We start from the raw sequence: 20,882 nt of genomic DNA, 5'->3' as shown, positions 1-20,882 counted from the left end.
CTGTGGGTGGAGAATTGGACATACAAACACCAGATTTGGGCAAAACATGGCGAATCTATGCAGTTTCAATTAGTGGGGATGGGAAACTCTTCTCTGTTGCAGCCCCACGTGATTTTGGCTGATAAGACGGTGTTTTTTACATAAAAATCTTGCTTAGTGTAGCTTTATGGTTATGACCAGAATTAATGTTTATTGCCATAGGCGAGGTTTGTGTGTATATATTAATTTAACAGTCGTCTTTCTGTTCTCTGTTGGTCAGACGGTGAAAGGAGGAATATCAGAGACGAGAATCGAGAAAAGGATTGTCATCACAGGAGATGCAGACATCGACCATGACCAGGTCTCTGCATAGTTTCTCTTACAGTCTTCCTTTGTATTGTTTTATCTTGTTTTTCTCTCCACCCTCTTCCTCCCGTCTCGTCTTTCTCTCTCTCTTTATACTGTCAATGATTGGATTTGTACAATGACCATGAAAAAGTAAAACGCTGAACAGTGACCTTGTCCCCCTGCAGGCCCTTCACTTATCTGTTCCCCGCACAATAATAGGCTCATAGCCATGTGATGCAGAGCGGCTTAGCATGTGACATTTTACAGAATCTCTTTAACTTGTGGTGTGACTTTAACAAGTATTGCAAGTATTACAAATGTAACTAATAGTGGCTTCCGTGTTGGCATATTTACTTACAATCCAAACATCCCCACTCCCCCACCTCCCTACCCACCTCCCACCCCGTTCTCTGTCTCCCCCTGGTGGCCCCTCCTGGCACTGCACCCTGTGTGTAGGCTCTGGCTCAGGCCATAAAGGAGGCTAAAGAACAGCATCCTGACATGTCAGTGACCAAAGTAGTGGTACATAAAGAGACAGAGATCACGCCAGAGGAGGGGGAGGACTGACCCAGGTAAGAGAATGAGGTCCCAGTCCCGGTCTGGTCTGGTCTGGTCTGGTTTTGGTCGGGCTGAGCTTGCAAGCTGGTCTCCGTTCTCGGCATGCTGCTTTCCCATCAGTACTTCCTCTCACTGGTACAGACAGCTGTGTATCTGTAGCACTAACAGCCAATGCATCATGCTGTCATCATCCCAGCCCCGCTACCCCAGCAGGGAAAAGTCGACTTGTGCGTGTGTGTGCACACAGATCGGATATTATAGTCTCAGCTCATAATGCAGGGCTTAAAGACCTCCGGCCAGGTGCCAGATTTCCGGCATATGGACGTTTTAGATTCACAAACTATTTTCGACAAAAAAAAAAAAAAAAAAATCTCACTCACACATGTTTTTGTTTTTGATGTGTATCCAATCATATTCAGCGAAGCAATATTTAAGCTGGTAAAGATACACGCGTCACTGAGACAGAGAAAAAAACAAACGGCGATAGGCATGGATTGAATAAACGGATGGAGACAGGAAACCGTTTGACACTTGGTGCGACAAATTAAGGGAACCGGGTGTTTGTTCTGCAGTGTGTGCTCAACCAGCAGAAAGAAAGTGCTCTTTCCACGTGAGGTCAATCCCAGACACAACGCCGCTATGCGCGCACTCCGATATCTGACCACACCGGGAGCGACAGTTACAGCTGCGGCTCCAGCAGCAATGACAGACCGGAACGTGATCTGTCTTTCACAATTTACGAACGTCATTTAGCATAAAAATGTGGCATTGCTTTGGCTGTTCTCTACAGAGCTCCCCAGGGGTCACCTGGTAAGAAAAAAAATAATAGATGTGGAAATCCATACGGGCACCGATTGGTAAACTGCGCACAGCTCCATGCGCACGGATTAGTAAACCGTGCCCACTGAGTAGACAGTGCACACGGATTTGTAATATGTATATTGATAACGTCAAACAGGGACACCACAGCTGCCCAGAGTTGCATATAAAAATTAATTAACATGTTTTTTTCTACAAGCATGATTTATAGGGAGTAAATGGGTTTCATATTGTCACCAAAACACACATCGGATCATAAATTAGACCTACTGATGTGATTAATCAATGGTAGGGCTGAGCGATATGGACCAAAAATCATATCTCGGTATTTTTAGGCTGAATCGCGATACATGATATATATCTCGGTATTTTCTACGAAGTGGCCTAAATGTTCAGTTGTAAATAGGGCTGGGCGATATGGGCAAAATCAAATATCACAATATTTTTGACCAAATACCTCAATATGGATATTGCGACAATATTGTAGGGATGACTATTGGTACTTTCACAAAATATTTACACAATGAGATTTTTGATAAATAATCATCAGTAATGTGGATATAATGACTAAGTGGGTAAAGGCAAATAGTAGAACAGCTAGAACAGTCTGGTAAGTTCAGAAAATTACATCACTTTACTGTAATGCAGCCTTTAAAACCAGGAAAAGACAACATTTATGCCATATCACGATATTACAATATCCAAAATCTAAGACGATATCTAGTCTCATATCACGATATCGATATAATATCGATATATTGCCCAGCCCTAATCAATGGTTATGGTTCATATGGTCTAGGTGCCTAATGGCTATTACAGCTCATTATATGTATGCCAAGCTGTGTGTAATGGCTCTGGCTCACTGTATATAGACCTAAATGTCCCTCTTTGATGTTATCAACATAGTTATTACAAATCTGTGCGCATGGTTTACTAATCCCTGGGCACGGTTTTGGAGTAAATTGTAAGAAAACCGGGCCCACTGATTTCCGCATCATTTCTTTTTGTACCAGGTGACCCCTGGGGGGCTCCACAGTTATCCTTATTGCACTAGGTTTATAGATTAATAATGCTGTGTGTTGAATATTCATTCATTCAGCACAGAAGTGTCGTGTGCTGACTACTAGGGCTGGGTATCGCCACTGATTTCCCAAATCGATTCGATTCCGATTCACAAGGTCCCAATTCGATTTCCGATTTGATTCGATTCAATATCGATTCGGTTGGGGATATTTCAGTTACAATACCAATTTTGCTTGGATATGAAAGAGATTCTCAGAGAACTAATGCTGTAAATTGTACAAGGAACCCTCTAACCTGGTGCATTATTAAAATTATTAATGTTTACATTTAGAATTAACCCCAAAGCAGTTACATTAATGTACTTTTATTTAACATGACCAACACACTACAGCAGTCAACACAATATAGTACAAGTTTTGCAACTCTACAGACTCTACAGTCAGTGAGAGTGACCAGATAAGCGCTTTCTTTAGTGCGGTGTAGCTTCAAGCTTCAAGCATCCACGGAAAAAGGCATATATTAAAAGATCGATCTCAGGATTTTATGAATCGATATCGGATCATTCAAATGAACATCGATTTAAATCGGAAAATCGATTTTTTAAACCCAGCCCTACTGACTACCCCCCCTTTAAGCCCTGCATAATGACAAGGCTGAAAACCCTGTACAGTAATGCTTCTGGCAGTCTCATGCAATCACTTGTAATGTGGTTGCAACACTCCCCCCTGCTGGAAAGGAACACAGTCCCTGGAGAGAGCAAGGCTGCTGTGTGTACTTGTAGCTCGATGTTAATGATGATGATGTCCCTAAATTACTTCACCCAGCACAGACCTTTCTAGTTCATTTAGATGACAGTTTATAATTAAGAAATCAAAATTGCAATACTGACTATGACTGGCAATTTCCAAAAGATGTTTGAGACTGCCTCCTAAACTAGATCAACTGGAAAGGAATTGGAGACAATCCTTCATTGTATTCAAATCAAGCAAATCTAAATCTAACCGAGCATTAGCATTTTCATTGCTCCCACTAAAGTTTGATTCTTATTTTCACAAGTACAGAAAAAGACATTACGGCGAAAAAGCTGTGTCCACATGTAGTGCGTATTACAATAGCAATATTCAGCAAACAAAATTGCAAGAACAATGTTTTGTCAACATTGTGTGGCCTCACAATAGGCACAGTCAGTGATGAGTGATTAAATACCAGCTGAACCAGCTCTGCTTCTTGCTGCAGCTCTCTGTTTGTGGTTGCCAAGTCGCCCATATTGACTGAAATCTGATCTTGTGTATACACAGATGCGCTAAGGGCTATCTTTAAGGTCTATTTTCCACTTAACTCTTGCAATACAAATAACAGACCCTAACCTCTGTTTCTGGCCACTGTTATCCAGTGATGTACTGGTAAAGAAAAAAGGTGGATAGAATATTGCCTCCAATCTGATCATCATGAAACAGCCACCAGTATAAACCAAAATCTATTAAGATTTCTGAAAAACATTTATTTATACAGTGTTGCTGAAAAACCCCATGCTCAAATAAATTACCGTCAGATTGATATTAATTTCTCTGACTTTACACTCTGAATTTTACTCAGTAAAGATTTATATCAGACTAAAAAGATTGGTAAACTCTATTTCGCAAATAAAAAGGTGGATAAATTGAGTGTAGGTGGGTTTTCCCTCCATTACTTCCCTGCTGTGATCCAAAGCGCCTTACATTACTACGAGTGCGTACATTTTCAGCATGGACAGCCACAGTGGGAATCCAAACCCTTAATCCTGCCAGCAGTAGTCCCATGCTCTAGTGTAGAAGTATAGAAACCAATCATGTAATCGTTCTAGTAATGATAGTTATGTAGCGGCCCAGCAGGACACATTCCGTAGTAAGAAATATTCGAGGACAAGTTACATCCTTGAAACGTAAGAACAATGTTTCCACGATATATATATTTACGCATTCTTTAAAACTATTTTCTATAATGAGACTTGCACACTAAGCATTCACTCCCAGTCTGTGTGTGTGCGTGTGTGTGGGTGGGTGGGGGGGGGGGGGGAGAAATAGGTCAGAGGTTCTTGTTGCAATGTTTTCTACCGACTTTGCAAACACAGCCATTTGCGTTTCAACTTGTCTGGTGTCAGTATTGTGAGGGTTATGACAGGCGCGGATCGAGCCTCTCATTCCATTCTGCTGGCGCTTTAACCCCGCCTCCCTTTCCTCTCTCACTTTGTCTGTGGAAACTCTCTTTTAGCTGAACTTTTTCTAAATCACCTTTTGGCGCTCTAGCTTATTATTTCATTAGCTTTTTGAATGAAATGACCCCCCCGAGGCACGGGGTTTGGGATGAGTGTGCGTGCATGTGTGTACTTGCGTGACTCACCAGATGGGAATGGCTGGCTTTGTTTTCCGCGGCCTTGCCCTCAGCCCCGTGTGCAGCTCTGTCTTACGTCTGCCTGCCAGTACGGCTGCTTCTGAGTAGCACTATTAACATTCTACTATGTTTTTTTTTTTTGTGGTCTTTTGGATGCTCGTCTCTTTCCACTGTAGATACACACAGAGCGGTGGGGCAAAGCTTGTGCAAAAGTAAGAAAAAATGTATGGGACTAGCTGTGTCCACAGTTTGGAGAATCCCATTCAAACCACATCTTTTTAGATTGAAAGTGACTATTTTGTAGGGATGGGACGATATATCGAAATTCAGTATATCGCAATACAAAAATGCGACAATACGCTTTATTCTGCTGTAGTAATCACAAATGAGACAGCTTGCCCAACACAATTTAACAAGCTCGCCATCCAAATTATATTATTTGTACTTTGTAATGGCATTTCTAAACTATTGTTTACATTCTAGCAAGCCAATGCCATTGCTAGAAAGACTTGTGGCTCAGAAATGAACATAATTCTGCACAGTCAGACTTTGTTGTCATTGAACTTTTATTTATTACATCGTAACGTATTGTATCAAATTGTGAAGCTCATATCGTGTATCTAATTGAATCGTGAGATAAGTATATCGTCCCATCCCTACTGTTTTGTATTTTTGTCAGCCAGCTATGACACTAGCCTTGTAGACTTTTATATATTGCTGGTCTTCGCTGTCAACAGAATGTAAAATGGTAGGAATTGATAACTTTGCAGTGCTAGTAGGAGCATTGCTAGCAAGTTGGCTGTAGCCAGCAAATCCCCAAGTAGCCTGTGTGTATCTACATGCATTTTTGTAACTTGTGGTCCTCACTGCATCTATTTCGGGGGGCAAAACACCGCCGTAAACCTTTTTGCCCCAGTGCTACACTGTAAGGCATGGTGTACTATGGCAGTGAAGGTTCAGAAGTGATGAAATATGCAGTATGTACTAGCTGCTGTTTTCTCTGCTCCTCTAGGAATAAGGCTGAGGGCTGTTTTCTATTCAAGGACTCAACCTCCCAACATCCGACACCCAGGACTCCACATGTACCGCCGGGACTCTCAGAAGACTAGACGGCTCCTACTCTCCAGATGCTGCAGCTCGCCACTAGTCCCACCCATCACCTGCGAAAAAAGTGCATTTTGCATGAGAAGGACGCAATGTTGCATTATCAAATAATGGCAAGATTATACAGAAAACTGTACGATTATTAAAAAATGGTTCTCGATCCATCTGCACGCTCAATCCCTGTGTGTGCAGCAAGCAAACCTTTTACTTTCACTGCCTTATGACTTTGATGCGTTTTTATGATTACCAAGAATAATTATTGTAGCAAACGTTTTATTTATGAAATAAAGCCATCACTCCAAAAACCTAAAATTGCTGTAGGCTGTATATGTTAGAGCAAACACTATTTAACCTTGCTGTAGAAGTGCCAACCTCATTGCCAGCAAGCATCGCCTCACTCACTCCAACAGCTCAATGATTTTCCGTCAGATGCCACTGCAGAAATCAATACGGCCCAGTACTGTACATACCTAAGCTTTACTAGAAGAAAAGCAAATTATATCTTTCACAAATGATTTTGTCATGTCTACTTGAATTGCTTTTTCCTTTATGATCATATCAGTATTTTTTTTTTTTTTTTTCTCACCAATTGATTCCACCACTGCAACATTTTTTTTTTTTTTTGAGAAGGTGAAACGTAGTCTGTTTTGGGGAACTCCAAAGATTTCTGTGCAAGAAACTGGTTTTTGTGTGCCTGAGCAGGCCTTGAATGTTTTTGAGGGTTGATGATTGGCTGCAGCAGAAGCAGAAGTCCCAGGTTGTGTGACTGTGTCCAGACGAGATGCAAAGCCAAGAGCGATCTGTCAAACCCCTGAACATGTCAGCTACATGCCCCCCTCATCTGTTCAAACTGTATCTGAATAACCAAGTATCGTTCATGTACAGCGATGTTTCCTCAAAATGATGAAATAAAAGTGGCAAATGCATTAATTTTAATTTTTGTCATTTTCTTTTCAAATAAAATATTGACCATATTACTGAAATTTGTGTGATTAGTGGACCTATTATTGAGGTTTTACATCTTCAAACACTGGTATGGAGTCAATATTTCAGTAAATACATTAGGTTGTAATGTTTGATAAAGAAAACTTTGTTCATTTAACAAGAGGATGTTTGTGTTATACTTCCCTGTTACTAATACACAGGATGCACTGTAAATATCCCTTGTGTTATATTTCATCAAAAATATTAATAAGCTTCATGATAATCTATCCGGCTTTAGTAGGCTATACGCAACACTTCGGCACTCTGAACTCGTTAAACAAATTGGATCATAAACTTCAGATAGCCTCTGAACTCCCATTAATGTGGAATGTACAATTTAGGATTCCACATTCGGGTTTTAAACGTTAAATTCATTAAACTTTATTTATCCCCACGGGGCAATTTTCATTGCAAGCATGGAGACATAGGCTACATTAACAAATACGCTATACCGTAGGTTACATATTTGCCTAAGCAATAAAACCTATAACCGCGACAAAAACGGCAATTTAATCTACCCTTGAACCCTCAAATCGGGACTTGAAGAGCGAGGTTTAATAAAAATCTTCTCTTGAAGGATAAATATTGGGGGGGAAAATACCTATTTGTATATTACTGGGAGAGGGTTCAAAATGTAACGCCAATAGCCGATCTATTATTGAATAAGCTGTGGCCCTAAATACTTAATTGATTCATTAAGAGGAGGACCCTAGGGCTAATTAAAGCAGCATTTTTATGGCTACAGATAATTAAGCTTGCATAGAGGCCTGTTTGTCCGAGGCCCCACCCCCTTTAAATAAGTGCATGTGTGCCGAGAGAAGGAAAAGTGAAGAGCTCTCACTCTGTTACTATTTTTGGGTACCAGAAACGTCAAAGCAAAGCACGGCGGACCGTATTCACGTTATGTAAAATTTACAAGATGTAAATTATTGTTGCAGATAACTATCCTTAAAAACATCTAAAGTTTACCAAAGTACTGTTAACAATCAGAGCTAAAAAAATATCATTTTGTGATGAGTTGTTGAGAATAATAACACTGTTTTAGGTCTATACCAGATCAGTCACTATGGCAACAGTGTTTTGCATGGGGAAGAAGCTAGGCTTTATTTAATTATTATTAATTTACAGCATTTTACTTATATGCTTACACCATCTCTTCTCTGAGGGAAAATTGCAGAACACATGCAAGTGTCAAACCTTGTGCAAACTAAGGTGGACCAACGTTGTTGTTTTTTGTTGTTGTTTTTTTTCACCACAGTGCTGTGGACATTAAGTGGCAGGTCTACCAGTCAATTAAAGGTAAGACGCTTTACTCCTCTGTACCTGTGCACAAGCAAACATCATCACGGTTTACAGCACTAATTTTCCACAAGTCATTTATGCTGTTTATTAAGCATTATTATAACTAATAAAATGAAGTAATAGTTGTGAAAAAATTAAATGCATCTATCTTCTAACTTGTATGCAAATGGTTTCACATTACATCACAAAATGCAAGAGCTATCTCCAGTGTAATTAGAATGGACTGCTGCAATTCATCAAATATAGAAAAAGAGCTGCATCAACAACATTTTGTGCTTTGGAAAAAGAGATTATGTCACATACACTTTGTTTCCATAAAGCTGGCGGTATACTTTACTGCAGAAATTAAATTTGTCTGATGCAAATAAAGAAAAAGGCATATTGCAGTGAAAGCTAAGCATAGCATTGGCAATGCATTGACAGGCTTGCTGGCCGAACTAGTGGAAATTGCAACCATCTCCCAATCATCTGCAGTTGGTCGAAAATATTAGGCTATATGATTGGTTGTGTTGCAATGCAGAAAAGTATCTCAGTTTCCTTTTCTGGCTGACTGGCTCTGTCATGGCTGTAAACAAACAATACAAAGCCGCAGTGAGTGGGTTATACCCACATTGCATTTCCCTCTCTGTTGTGTACTTTTTAAATTAAATCGTGAGTTTGGGAATAAAAAATTTAAATGATAATTGTTTTGGGGTTTTTTTTATCCCAAACAACTGCATGATCATTGTAATTAAATGATCTGGAACTCACAAAATGCTAACAAGGTGCCGTACAAGAGAGGAGTCATGTTAGCATTTTGAGACTTAAACAAGAAATAAACATTTCAATAATCATGCAGTTGTTTGACAGCTGTGAAAAGATTATGAGCGATTAACAAAACCATATTTCACATAAATTACTGGAACTCAGAAAAAGCAACCACAGATTTTTGTTTTGTAGCATGAGGCTTGACTTTGTGGGCGTGGCCATTTGAAAGCAGAGGTGTGGTCTCGAGTCACATGACCTGGACTCGAGTCACAAATTTGATGACTTTAGACTCGACTTGACAAATTAAAAAAAGACTTGCAACTCAACTTGGACTTTAACACCAATGACAATGACAATGACAAGTCAAGTCAATGACACCAATGACTTGACTTGGGACTTGTCAGTCTTGTCTTGGGACTTGACTCGGGACTTGCCTGTCTTGACTTGGGACTTGTCAGTCTTGACTTGAACTTGACTCGGGACTTGCCTGTCTTGACTTGGGACTTGACTTGGGACTTGCCTGTCTTGACCTGGGACTTGTCAGTCTTGACTTGGGACTTGCCTGTCCTGACTTGGGACTTGAGTGCAAAGACTTGAGACTTACTTGTGACTTGCAAAACAAATGACTTGGTCCCACCTCTGTTTGAAAGTCACCGCAATGTCATCGCAAACGAAAGCGCCGTGTGACCGCACAGGTACTCTCTCTCTCTCTCTCTCCTCGTTTATTTACTACCGAGTGGTTCATCTTCTCGCACGATAGACGATCTGCGGGCGGTGCGTGCTCCCGTGCTGTAGGTGGCAGCAGAACAATGCAGCATTTCCTGTGGAGTCCAACAGTCACAACAAGAGGAGGAAGAGGAAAAACGACAGCTCTGGATCGTCGTCGACTGCCTTGCGTGACAACACCAGGATCGCGTTCAGGCTTCGGGTATTAACATTTCTATTCACTATTTGTCGCTTGGAAAGGGCGTAGTGAGCGGCACGATACGTTTTGGGCTTTTGTTCACTAGTGCAGCGCTGTGGTCTTTGCTATTTCTGAAGTGCTTAAAGACACCGAAACATGCCAATGGAGGCTTGCTGACCAAAATGGCTGGGCGCAGTGAAATGTGAAATATTCTTGCTAAGGTTATCCTTTCTGCACGTAACGCGACTGTCACGCAAACGCAGGGATAAAACCGCGTATCTGCGCGGCGAACAGCGAAGCATTTTTTGTATGTTTGTGTTTAATTTTTATGTCAGCATTATCGCGGTTTTTAACGCTGTAGGGCCTTTTTTTCTAAAAGGATTTCTGCATGAGTGATTTAGCCACTTTTGTTTACTTTGTGTGTTTTCGACGCTTATCTGTCATCGGGTGTTTTAATAGTAACTAGTTTGCTTTATTTTTGTGTGTTTGCATTCTTCCTGAAAGTGAAGGGGTGTTGCGTTGTGTGTATCTGTATAAATTATCATAATAAGCATGCAAATTGTGTGAGCGCTCCACCCCTCTGTTTTGCAGGTGACTAACATGCCCGGTTTTGTTGTAAATCAAAACGTTTGACCATTCGCTGTTTTCTGCTCCCAGGTTGCTCCTATTTGACCTGCAACATGTCTGACTTACTGAGATATATCGACTATGACCACAAAGCCACCTTCCTGAAGATGCTGAACCAGCAGAGGATGGAGGGTGAGCACTGTGATGTGGTGGTGGTGGTGGAAAACATTGAATTCAGGGCTCACCGCTGTGTCTTGGCGGCCTGCAGCAACTACTTCAAAAAGCTCTTCAAGAAGCAGAGCGACGAGGACAACTCCATCGTGGAGCTGGACTTCATCCGCTCCGACATCTTCGAAGAGGTGCTCAACTACATGTACACGGCCAGGCTCGCCGTGAGGAAGAAGGACATCAACATGATGATGTCGTCCGGACAGATCCTGGGGATCAACTTCCTGGACAACCTGTGCACCCAGAAACGAGAGCTGACCAACATGAAGACCCGGGAAAACCAGGCGCCGGGCGACCACGGCATGAGAGCCCAGGACGCCATCCTGAAGGAGCTGGCCATGGAGGAGGTGAGGAAGAACAGCTTCTACGACCAGGGGATGGACAGCATGGGCCCGGGCGGCTCGCACGTCTCCCAGCCCCACAACTACAGCACTAACATGGGCAAAGACCCGCACGGCCACGGCTGGGGCTCCTCCTCCTCCAGCGACATGAAGCTGGAGTACCTGCTGTACGGCCACCGCGACCACGGCTCCTGCCAGGGGCCCGGCGGGAAGCCCATGGACCACAACGCCAAAAAGGAGAGGCTGCTGACCGCCAACAGGCCCTACGGCTGCGAGCACTGCCCCAAAGCCTTCACCACCGCCGCCCACCTCAAGGAGCACCTGAAGATCCACTCCGGGTTCAAGCCGCACCGCTGCGTGGTGTGCGGCAAGGCCTTCATCAGAGGCCCCGACCTGAAGAGGCACGAGCGGGTCCACAGCAACGAGAGGCCCTTCGGGTGCCAAATGTGCGAAAAGGCCTTTAAGCACAAGTCCCACCTGAAAGACCACGAGCGGCAGCACCGGGGCGAGCGGCCGTTCAACTGCGGCTCCTGCGACAAAGCCTTCATCAAAGCGTCGGATCTGAAGCGCCACTGGAACACCATGCACAGCGGCAACCCGCGCAGACAGATGTCGCTGTCCCCCGCCGCCTCCCAGCAGGGCCAGGCGGACGCCACGGACCAGAGAGACTGGAAAATGGAGACCGGGCCACACTCGCATAACTCTGGGGACTGTTGAGCCTGCAAACACACCGAACATAAACACACACTGACATGGCAAACACACACGACGACACGGTAAACACACACATAACGTGCACAACACTCACTCAGCCACAGACATATTGTATACACACCGACACAACCACAACCCTGTGACGGGCTGCGTAGCCTCAAATCACACGGACAATGATCGGAGTGAGTAACAAGAGATCATAGCATGTTCATAAGACTGTGGGGCTGTATTATTATTCTAAAGAGTTATGTCAAAACGATGTTTTCTTTTGCCTGTAAAATCATGTAAATGTTTAGTTCACTCTACTATACGTATATTTTTCACAAAGCATCGTTGCTATCTAGACTGGGGGTTCTCATAACATTATTCTCTTTTACTTTTATGGAATATGTAACATTTAAATGTTTTGTTTAACCTTTACTGGATTTTAAGGAGATAAAAGAGAGAGAAAGAGAGAGAGAGATGAGACAGAGAGAGAGAGAGGAAAAAAAAAGATTTTCTGCATAACATTTGTTGCGTTGACTATATTCATGTGGATGTTTTTAATGGATGTGTTTAGTTGTATTGATTGATATTACACTGTAAGAGTAAGAGTCACCATTTTGCATTTGACACAGATGATACCAAAGTCTTGGGCCTTTGACGGATTGTCTTTAAGAGGCTGTCCTGCCCAAGCAACCGGCCAACTAGATTTACTGTTATACAGTATAACTGTCATCCAGCTATCAACAGTTAATGATAGATGTCTGTATATACTGTAGCTTAGTTTGTTGCACAATTAGAGTACAGAATAATGAAATATGCACATATAACATTGTCCTACTCCTACACTTTGACAATAAACACCATTTGCTGTGTTTTATTGTTTTTTCCAAAGTTTGGTTTTGTTTGAGAGAGTTCAGTACTCAGGCTTTGTGTCCAGTAGACACATCATGTACTTATTATTATTCATGAGTGGAGTAAGGTGTGCCACGCCCAAATCAATATCAAGCTGATCTGTGGGAATTGGAGGGTTTCAAAGCTGATCAATGATCAATACCATCAGCTGTTGCCACATAGATTAAACTGGTCAAGTTCTGAGGATTTTGGTTGGATTTGGATGAAGTGCATCTAAAAAAAACAAGATTATAGGCTGCAATTTCCATTTGAGCTCAGAATCCTATGTGACCTATAGTGATAAGAAGTCCATTAGAATAAATCAACTGCAAAACAGAAAGTAGGATTTTGTTGTGAGTTATCAACAGGAGCTTGGTTATCATGTAATTTATGTAATTGTGTAGTTCGTCAAATGTTCACAATGACCTGTTAAGTTACTGTGAGAGAAATATTCACATAAATTAGTAGTTCACCTTTTAATTTTGACAAGAATTATCACCAACTAGCCCTACCTGTGTGTGCAGCACCACACCGTTAGTCTGCAGACTCAGTTTTGATTGATAGCTGCAAGTGTCCAAGTCATTGACTGTATTACTGAAGCAGTTCAGAGAGATTTAGCTGGTGTGTTTGGCCATGTGTTGTCTATTAAACTAATATATTACACAGCAAAGATCCACCTGGAACAAAGATATGAAACATGTTGAGAATGATGCAGCTTTAGTTCATCCTAAGTTAAAAATGTCTTCTATCCAGGCTCAAGCAGCGGCTCAAGCTTTGGTTTGTTTATAAGCCCAGTCTATGCAAACAATCACATCTGCTGCCCAGCCCCCTTAAAGTCTGCTGCCCCTCGGGTTTACCGAGTCCGTCTCAGGTCTGTTTCAGCTCCGCAGTTTAATTCGGAGTAGAAACTGACCTCTCAGTGACCTGAGTGTTTCACATCAGAGGGTAAAGACACCTTGGACTGGACATACAGGTAGCTCACACACTCTTGACACAGCTGTGCTGTGTCGTCGAGGGAAACTTTTCAACTCTCCCATACTCAGTATGCAACACTAGATGGTGCCCTGTTCATAGTGATTGACCTGTTGCTGGCCAATTTGACCTGCTCCTGTAGACAGTCCAAGTCTAAATGAGGCACTGATGACAGTGTTAGAACAGCAGCTTTAATTGAATTACAGATACTGGGTTTATTAAAGGGAGCTGAGCTCACTCTAAAGCACATATGGTGCCAGTGTGAAATGTATGCGCCATCACACCTTGATGTTTTCCATACATTTACATACATCTGACTCCAATGGCTGGAGTCGGGCCAGTGCAGTATCAAGGTTTCACAGTCACTGCTCTGTCTCCTTTGACAGCAGGCTGCAGATATACGTATTTATGAGTGTGACCACACAGCCTGGTGGAAACCGTCCTCACTACTGGTCCGCTCTCTGGCTCGTATGCTGTATGTACGTATGTAAGATTGATCTATTCTTAACTGTTAACAGAGGAAGGGTTTGATCGCCTATAATTTGGGGTGAAATGGCTTTGTGGAAAACTGACGTCAGTGTCTAATGGAAAAGGCGGGCCTTGCCTCACTGGTGTCAGTAGATGCCCAAGATCTGTTTTCTGCATTTCCTGGCCCTGCTGTGTGTGTGTGTGCATTAAACCCAGCGAATGATGCAGGATCTGGGTTTTGTATCACACTGTTGGACTGATTGGGCTGGTTATGCAGTGTGTTTATTCTGTTGTGTGCCTTTGTGTCGTGACTGCCCGTGTGTGCGTGTTGTGTGTGAATGTGTGTGTGTGTGTGTGGCGGGTGGGGTTGGGGGGTGAAATGTGTGCATGAATTATGTTGGTGTGTATGTGCCAAGGGATTTGTGTGGTGAGGGCTTATTGTGTGTGAGTATGTGTGTGCTCAAGCATGTGCCTAAGCGCATTTATATGTGTGCGCACGCATGTGTGCGTGTGTATGCATGTGTAATGATTGGGGGGTGGAAAGTGTGAGTGTGCATTCATGCATGTGCGTGTGTGCGTGCATGCATTCGTGAGTGTTTATATGTTTGTGTGCTATATGCATTTATAATGAGGCCTGTGTGTGCGCACGCACATCTGTGTGTGTCTGCATGCGAGTGATAGGCGGAGAGTGAGTGTGCATTCATGCATGTACCTATGTGCGTGTACTCATCCGTGCCTGTGCGTGTGGATTGTGCATCAGTATGGAGGAGGTTGTGTGTATGTGTGTGTGTGTGTGTGTGTGTGTCAGTCAGTATTTGTGTCAGTGCTTATTTGTTTATATGTATGCATGAGCTTGCATGCATGTATGTGCATGCAAATATGCACATCATCACTATTTAATTTAAATGTGAGCAGGCCACAGAGTCCTCTAATGCAGGTAGTCACATCAATCAGTATATGTGTTTGCGTGCATGTGTGTGTGTGTGTGTGTGTGTGTGTGTGTGTGTGTGTGTGTGCGCATACATTAGTATTGTGGGGGTTGTGCATTCAGGTTCACTCTTCAGCTTGAGTTTATGTGGCTTTGTGTGTGTATGTGTGCACTCTTCAGCTTGAGTTTGTGAATGTGTATGTGTGTGTGTGTGTGGGCACGTGTGCATGTGTGACTCTGCGTATATATGTGTGTATGTGTGTGTGTGTGTGTGTGTGTACGTGTGTGTGTATGTATGTGTATGGTGCACACCCGGTTTCCATTACCCTGGCCGGCGTGGTTCGCTCAGCCAGACCACAAACCTCCTGTCTCCACTCTGGCTCCACCCAGCGCTGCCACAGGCTTCCCAGAAAAGAGCAGCGTCTAATTAAAAAACTTTAATTACATTCATCTCATCTCTCTCTCACATACACACACACACACACACACACACACACTCGGGGAGAATAAAACAACTGTATACAAACAATTCCATGTGATATACGGGCATGAAAGGCAAACCCAGCACATTTTTTTTCCATGTGAAATAGCTTTTAATCAAAGTTGCTGACATTCGTAAGCCATATAGTCTCCCCCGTGATGTCGTCCTCACTCGAGCGCCATCTGGAATTGTACCGCTGCCTGCTTAAGGACTTCTGGATGATGGGCCCTCTCTATCCCCCGCTGTCTTTTCATGAGACGTTTTATGTCCCTGATTTTATCTCCAAGGCATCTTTAAACCGAGAAAAAACCCCATAAATCATCATCTTGCAACTGCAAATCTCCAGTTACTGTATAAACACCCACTTAGGCTGTTACACTGATTTGATGGGGCCCCACTCAAAGTATGACACCGACTAAATTACGCTCAGATAGCAGTTAATCCCCTATCGAGTCATATTAATTGAAGGGAGGGCGCTGATCCCTGTGGAATGTTACCAGGAGGTTTCACTCGTCACCTGGAACACAGGAACTCCTATCTGCCGGGCTTCCTCCTCTCCCCCACCGGGCCGCGTGGGTTTATTAACCGCGACCCGGTGCGTCCGCAGACAAGGTAGGCCTTTGTTGGTCGGCGCGGCGTTGACCTCGGCGGGTAGGGGACCTCCCTCCAGCCGGGGCGGAGGAGGTTATCGGGCCATCGCCGGCGCTCTGAGAGAGCCGGGCTGCCAGGGCTGCCGGAGCCATTGTTCAGCACCGCAGCAGATGTTACAGCTGAGAGATTAGCATCGCATCACTCCTCCTCAGTGGGGAGCCGGGGCCGCTCTATCTCACTCGCTCAGGCCTCCCTCCTTTCCTCCTCTCTCCTCATCTCCCCCTCTTGCTCTCCTCCCTTCTCCTCTCCTCTTTCCCCGTCTCCTCCTCTCCTTCTCCTCTTCTTTCCTCTCTCCTCTCTTCTCTTTCCTCATCTCATTTCCTTCATCCTCTCTTGTTTCCCTCTCCTCCTCTCCTCCCCCTCTTCCTTCCCCTTTACATTCCTCTCCTCCTCCCCTCCCTCTTTCCCCTCTCCTCTCCTCTTTCCCTGTCTCCTCCTCTCCTTCTCCTCTTCTTTCCTCTCTCCTCTCTTCTCTTTCCTCATCTCATTTCCTTCCTCCTCCCTTGTTTCCCTCTCCTCCTCTCCTCCCCCTCTTCCTTCCCCTTTACATTCCTCTCCTCCTCCCCTCCCTCTTTCCCCTCTCCTCTCCTCTTTCCCCGTCTCCTCCTCTCCTTCTCCTCTCCTTTCCTCTCTTCTCCTCTTTCCTCATCTTGCCCTTCTTCCTCCCTTGTTTCCCTCTCCTCCTCTCCTCCCCCTCTTCCTTCCCCTTTACATTCCTCTCCTCCTCCCCTCCCTCTTTCCCCTCTCCTCTCCCGCCTTCCCCTCCTCTACTTCCTTCTCCCTTCTCCTCTCCTCCCTCCTCTCGCCGTGTCTCCACTCCACTCCTCCTCCCCTCTCTCTTCTCCCCTCTTCCCTTCCCTTCACTCCTCTCCTCCTCTCTCCTCCTCAACTTTCCTCTTTCCCCTCCCGTCATCCCTGCACCCCTCCTTTCTCCCCTTGTTTCTTCTCCTCTCCTCTTTCTCTCTCCTCTCCTCTCCTCTAGTGCCCACTCCTTCTCTTCCTTCTCCTCTTCCCTCCTCCCCTCTCCCCCAAGTCCCCTCCCCTCCCTTCTCCCCGTCTCCTCTCCTCCCCTCCTTTCCTCCTCTCCTCCCCTCCTCACCACCCAGTAGAGATAACAACTGAAGGCTGTCTTTGGTCAAACACAGCACATGCTGTTCTCCTCCTCCCCTCCTCTTCTCCTCCCTCCCTCTTCCCTCCCTCCTCCTTCCCTCCTTCGCTGTTATCAGTCTCAGCGTTGGAGGTCTCACTCTACTAATGAAATTCCCCTGGTGATCATGCTGAGGGATCTAAACAGTGTTTGGAGTCCATGTTTGAGGAGTGACAGAATGGGAGTGCACAAAAATATGATTTCAAAAAATGGTACCTGTTATTTTGACAAAAAAGGTGGATTGCATTACTTGCATTATTCAAAAACCAGTTCATCTACCTGAGATTGTGGATAACAACATATTTTTATGTGTCGTGAAATAATGGATTCGGGCTGTAGCTAACACTTCAGTTATTCAATAGATGGGGATAAATTAATTTAATGTGTTCATTTTATGGCATTTTATGGCATTTTGAAAGCAAAGTAATCTAGTAGTCAAGCTATCTGCACACCTTCAAAATCCTCTTGGCAGGTACAAAAGGATAAAGACAGAACTAAATAGAACAGAAAGACACCATGCACACTGCCTTACAATAAAGCTCAGCATTAAATTGCTATGTATTGAAAGCAAAGTAATCAAAATACACTTGATTGTAGTCAGGTTACATTAATGTATCTCTGTGGATTATGTTACTGATTACACATTAAACAGATAATCAGTAATCTGTAATCGATTATATTTTTAAAGTAACCTCCCTAACCCACATGGCACCTTGGTACCATGGATGATTTTACATTCATTCTGTGTGAAACCTATACAAGACTCTTAAAGACTTAAAGAGAGTATACAAATTCCAGACTGGATGTGGGTTGAATGGTAAGAACCACAAATAATTTGTAGTGTGAGTACCAGGTGGTTGGGTTTGCTGCATAGGATAAGTAACAGAGAGTTTGTAAAACCTTACACAGTATAACTTACAGTGTACAGCGTAGACACTGTACTTTTCTGTGATTGAAACCTTACTTGACACTATCTGATTTGTCCTGATCTGATGAGGCAAAGCAAAGACACATGCACAACCAAAAGCAAATACCTACAAATGCTGTTAGTCCCGAGTCTGATGTAGACCACAGTAATGATTTTGTACCCTAGGTGCCAATTTTTCCATGACAACACACATGAATACATTAGATATAGACCACACTGTCAGATTATATGTTTCTGTGTAGATTCACATCTTAATATGTCAAGGTTAACGTCAATTCACTTTCAATTCAATCAAATCAGCAAGTCAATTTTCTTCTTAATTCAAAACTTGTGTATTGTCTATGTGCATTTGTCCTTTTCCATGTCTGCAGTGACTTTGATATGTGTGCAACTGGCACGCATATTAGAAATGAAGCTTGAAACACATCAGGGGGCGGATCCCCATTAGAACTTTTAAATGTCCAAATAATTCACTTCTCATCGCTTTGTTTCTAAATGAACAAAGTCTCGGTACAACAATGTGTCAGTGTGTTTTACTGTTTGTGTATTTAATGCTCTTCAAATAAAGATAGCGTAATCAATAGTATTTCAGATGAAGTTTGGAAAGAATCAAGGATGAATCCCCATTGGAGCTTTTAACCCAACACATAAACACATTGAGTTTGACCTATGATGGGATTTGAGTGATTGGTCCTTCGACCTCACGCTGCAGAGTCTGTTGCGAAAGATTCTCATGCTTTGTGTAGACAACCTTGATTTACTTGCATGACACACAAAATTATCCAAATTGCATTTCACTTAAAAGCTTCTTGGAAGAGTCAGATCCATTTCCAAATCATCTTTGTAATCATCTCCAGACGTACCCCGGGGTAAAGACAGCCCGCTTTCTGTCTTCTCCCCCTCAGGGATTATAACTCCATCACAAGTTATTCTGTGGTCTCTCCTTGAGGGGAAAAGGACACCATTTTTTTCAGGGAGACTTCAACCTGTATATTATTTTAGGCTGAAAAAAACGGGCTCTCCTCAGGGATGCTCTCTCTACTTGTGATTCAGGCGAGGGTTTATCCGTCTCCGAGGGGCACGTCAACCTGGAAAACCTTGACAATATTATCATAAAGGTCTGTCAAGCAGAGATGGAGGTGAACCAAACATCTCATTTGGCTGAATATTAAGTGAATCCTCTGTGTTTGCAGTGCTGAGAACAATGGCTGCTGTGATCAGCTGCACACTCCTCAACAAACCTGTTGAAACATCGGAGTATGTGAGTTGGACTGGGGCCCAAAGTCGAGCGCCTCGCTGTCCTTCTTCCTCAGCAGGTGTTCAAATATCAATTATCGGCGGTTGTTTCCTCAGTCCGCGCCTCCAGGAGCGCCTTTTATTTTTGTGTTTAATCTGAGGACGTCCCTGTCTCTGTCCCCTGCTGAGGGAAAATAAATGATAAAAGGTATCGCTTCGATCTCTGTCCGCTTGGCCTCTCTCTGTCTTGTCTGTGTCTGAGCGTGGAGGGGAACTTTGATGTCAGCCAGCCAGACTGGGCTCTGGGTTCATGAGAGGGGCCTCTGTTCCCCTCTGCCAGACGCTGCGGACCGCAGGACCCTCAGTGGGCAACGCACAAGGCCGCTGGGGCGTCCCAGAAAATATTGACTCATCATTAGAGGCATGCGTCTGCGGGAATTTGATATGAAAACATGTGTGTTAGGTGCATACGTCTCATTTTTGCAATGTAGAACCGAATAGAACAGAACACAACTGAACAGAACAAAACAGAAAAGAGTAGACTAGAGCAGTGGTTCTCAATGTGGGGTCCGGGGACCAACAGGGGTCCTTGAGGGCATCCCAGGGGTTCCCCAGCAAATTGATGAATCGTTAAACTTCATTATTTAATTTACAAGAACAATTATAGAATGTAGGAGACTGACTGTTTTGATCATAGTTTCACTGTTATCTCTCTCCCTACAATACAGATAGTCATGGAGTTCTGGACAAAATCATATCTAACAATAAAAATATTCTCAGATTTGGGTCCGAGGAACAAAATCGCATCAAATGGGGGTCCGTGGCCCTAATGTGGACTAAATTAGGGGTCCTTGATATGAAAAAGGTTGAGATCCACTGGAGTAGAGAATAGAAAACTCTATTGTCCACACATTTCCTTTGGTTGAATCAAAAGCAAACAAAGTAGAACAAATTCTATTATCATACACGATAAAGCAACATGAGACACACAGCCATCATGAAAGTCGATGAGTTAAAGTGAAAATCTGTGACATTTTGATATCAAGAAATTTCCATTTTGCTACTCTCTATTAATGATTAATAGGCTATAACACAATAGTGATACAACCTATATCCAGTTCATGAAAGCTTTTACATTTACTGTTGTAATCACCCGGTGTCTGGTAGGTCTTTCCAGGGAAAAGTGATGAGGTGAAGTGGAGCGTTT

At 43.4% G+C, this 20,882-nt stretch overlaps 2 protein-coding genes across 2 annotated transcripts in view; both read left to right on the top strand.

Annotated features, from left to right (window-relative positions):
• The window catches only part of epb41l3b (erythrocyte membrane protein band 4.1-like 3b), a 49,958-nt gene extending 42,821 nt beyond the window's left edge, over nucleotides 1-7,137 (top strand). The window contains exons 25-27 of the mRNA XM_071528672.1: nucleotides 260-340; nucleotides 784-899; nucleotides 6,110-7,137. Coding sequence (XP_071384773.1) covers nucleotides 260-340; nucleotides 784-894 — 192 coding nt within the window. The 3' untranslated portion in view covers nucleotides 895-899; nucleotides 6,110-7,137. The remainder of the gene's footprint in view (nucleotides 1-259; nucleotides 341-783; nucleotides 900-6,109) is intronic.
• Nucleotides 7,138-10,070: 2,933 nt separating this feature from the next.
• LOC139651660 (zinc finger and BTB domain-containing protein 14-like) lies at nucleotides 10,071-12,839 on the top strand. The gene is made up of 2 exons (XM_071528664.1): nucleotides 10,071-10,162; nucleotides 10,796-12,839. The coding sequence occupies exon 2, from the start codon at nucleotides 10,819-10,821 to the stop codon at nucleotides 11,989-11,991; it is 1,173 nt and encodes a 390-aa protein (XP_071384765.1). The 5' UTR covers nucleotides 10,071-10,162; nucleotides 10,796-10,818; the 3' UTR covers nucleotides 11,992-12,839.
• The last annotated feature ends 8,043 nt before the right edge of the window (nucleotides 12,840-20,882 follow it).

The sequence above is a fragment of the Centroberyx affinis genome, unplaced genomic scaffold (genome assembly GCF_046629955.1).
Source record: "Centroberyx affinis isolate AG114_WGS23_722 - 3 ecotype Tasmania unplaced genomic scaffold, CSIRO-AGI_Caff_v1 ptg001696l_1, whole genome shotgun sequence".
In the NCBI taxonomy this organism is placed as follows: Eukaryota; Metazoa; Chordata; class Actinopteri; order Beryciformes; family Berycidae; genus Centroberyx; species Centroberyx affinis.
The sequence above is the reverse complement of the archived record's forward strand: the minus strand, read 5'-3'. Positions and strand labels throughout refer to the sequence as shown.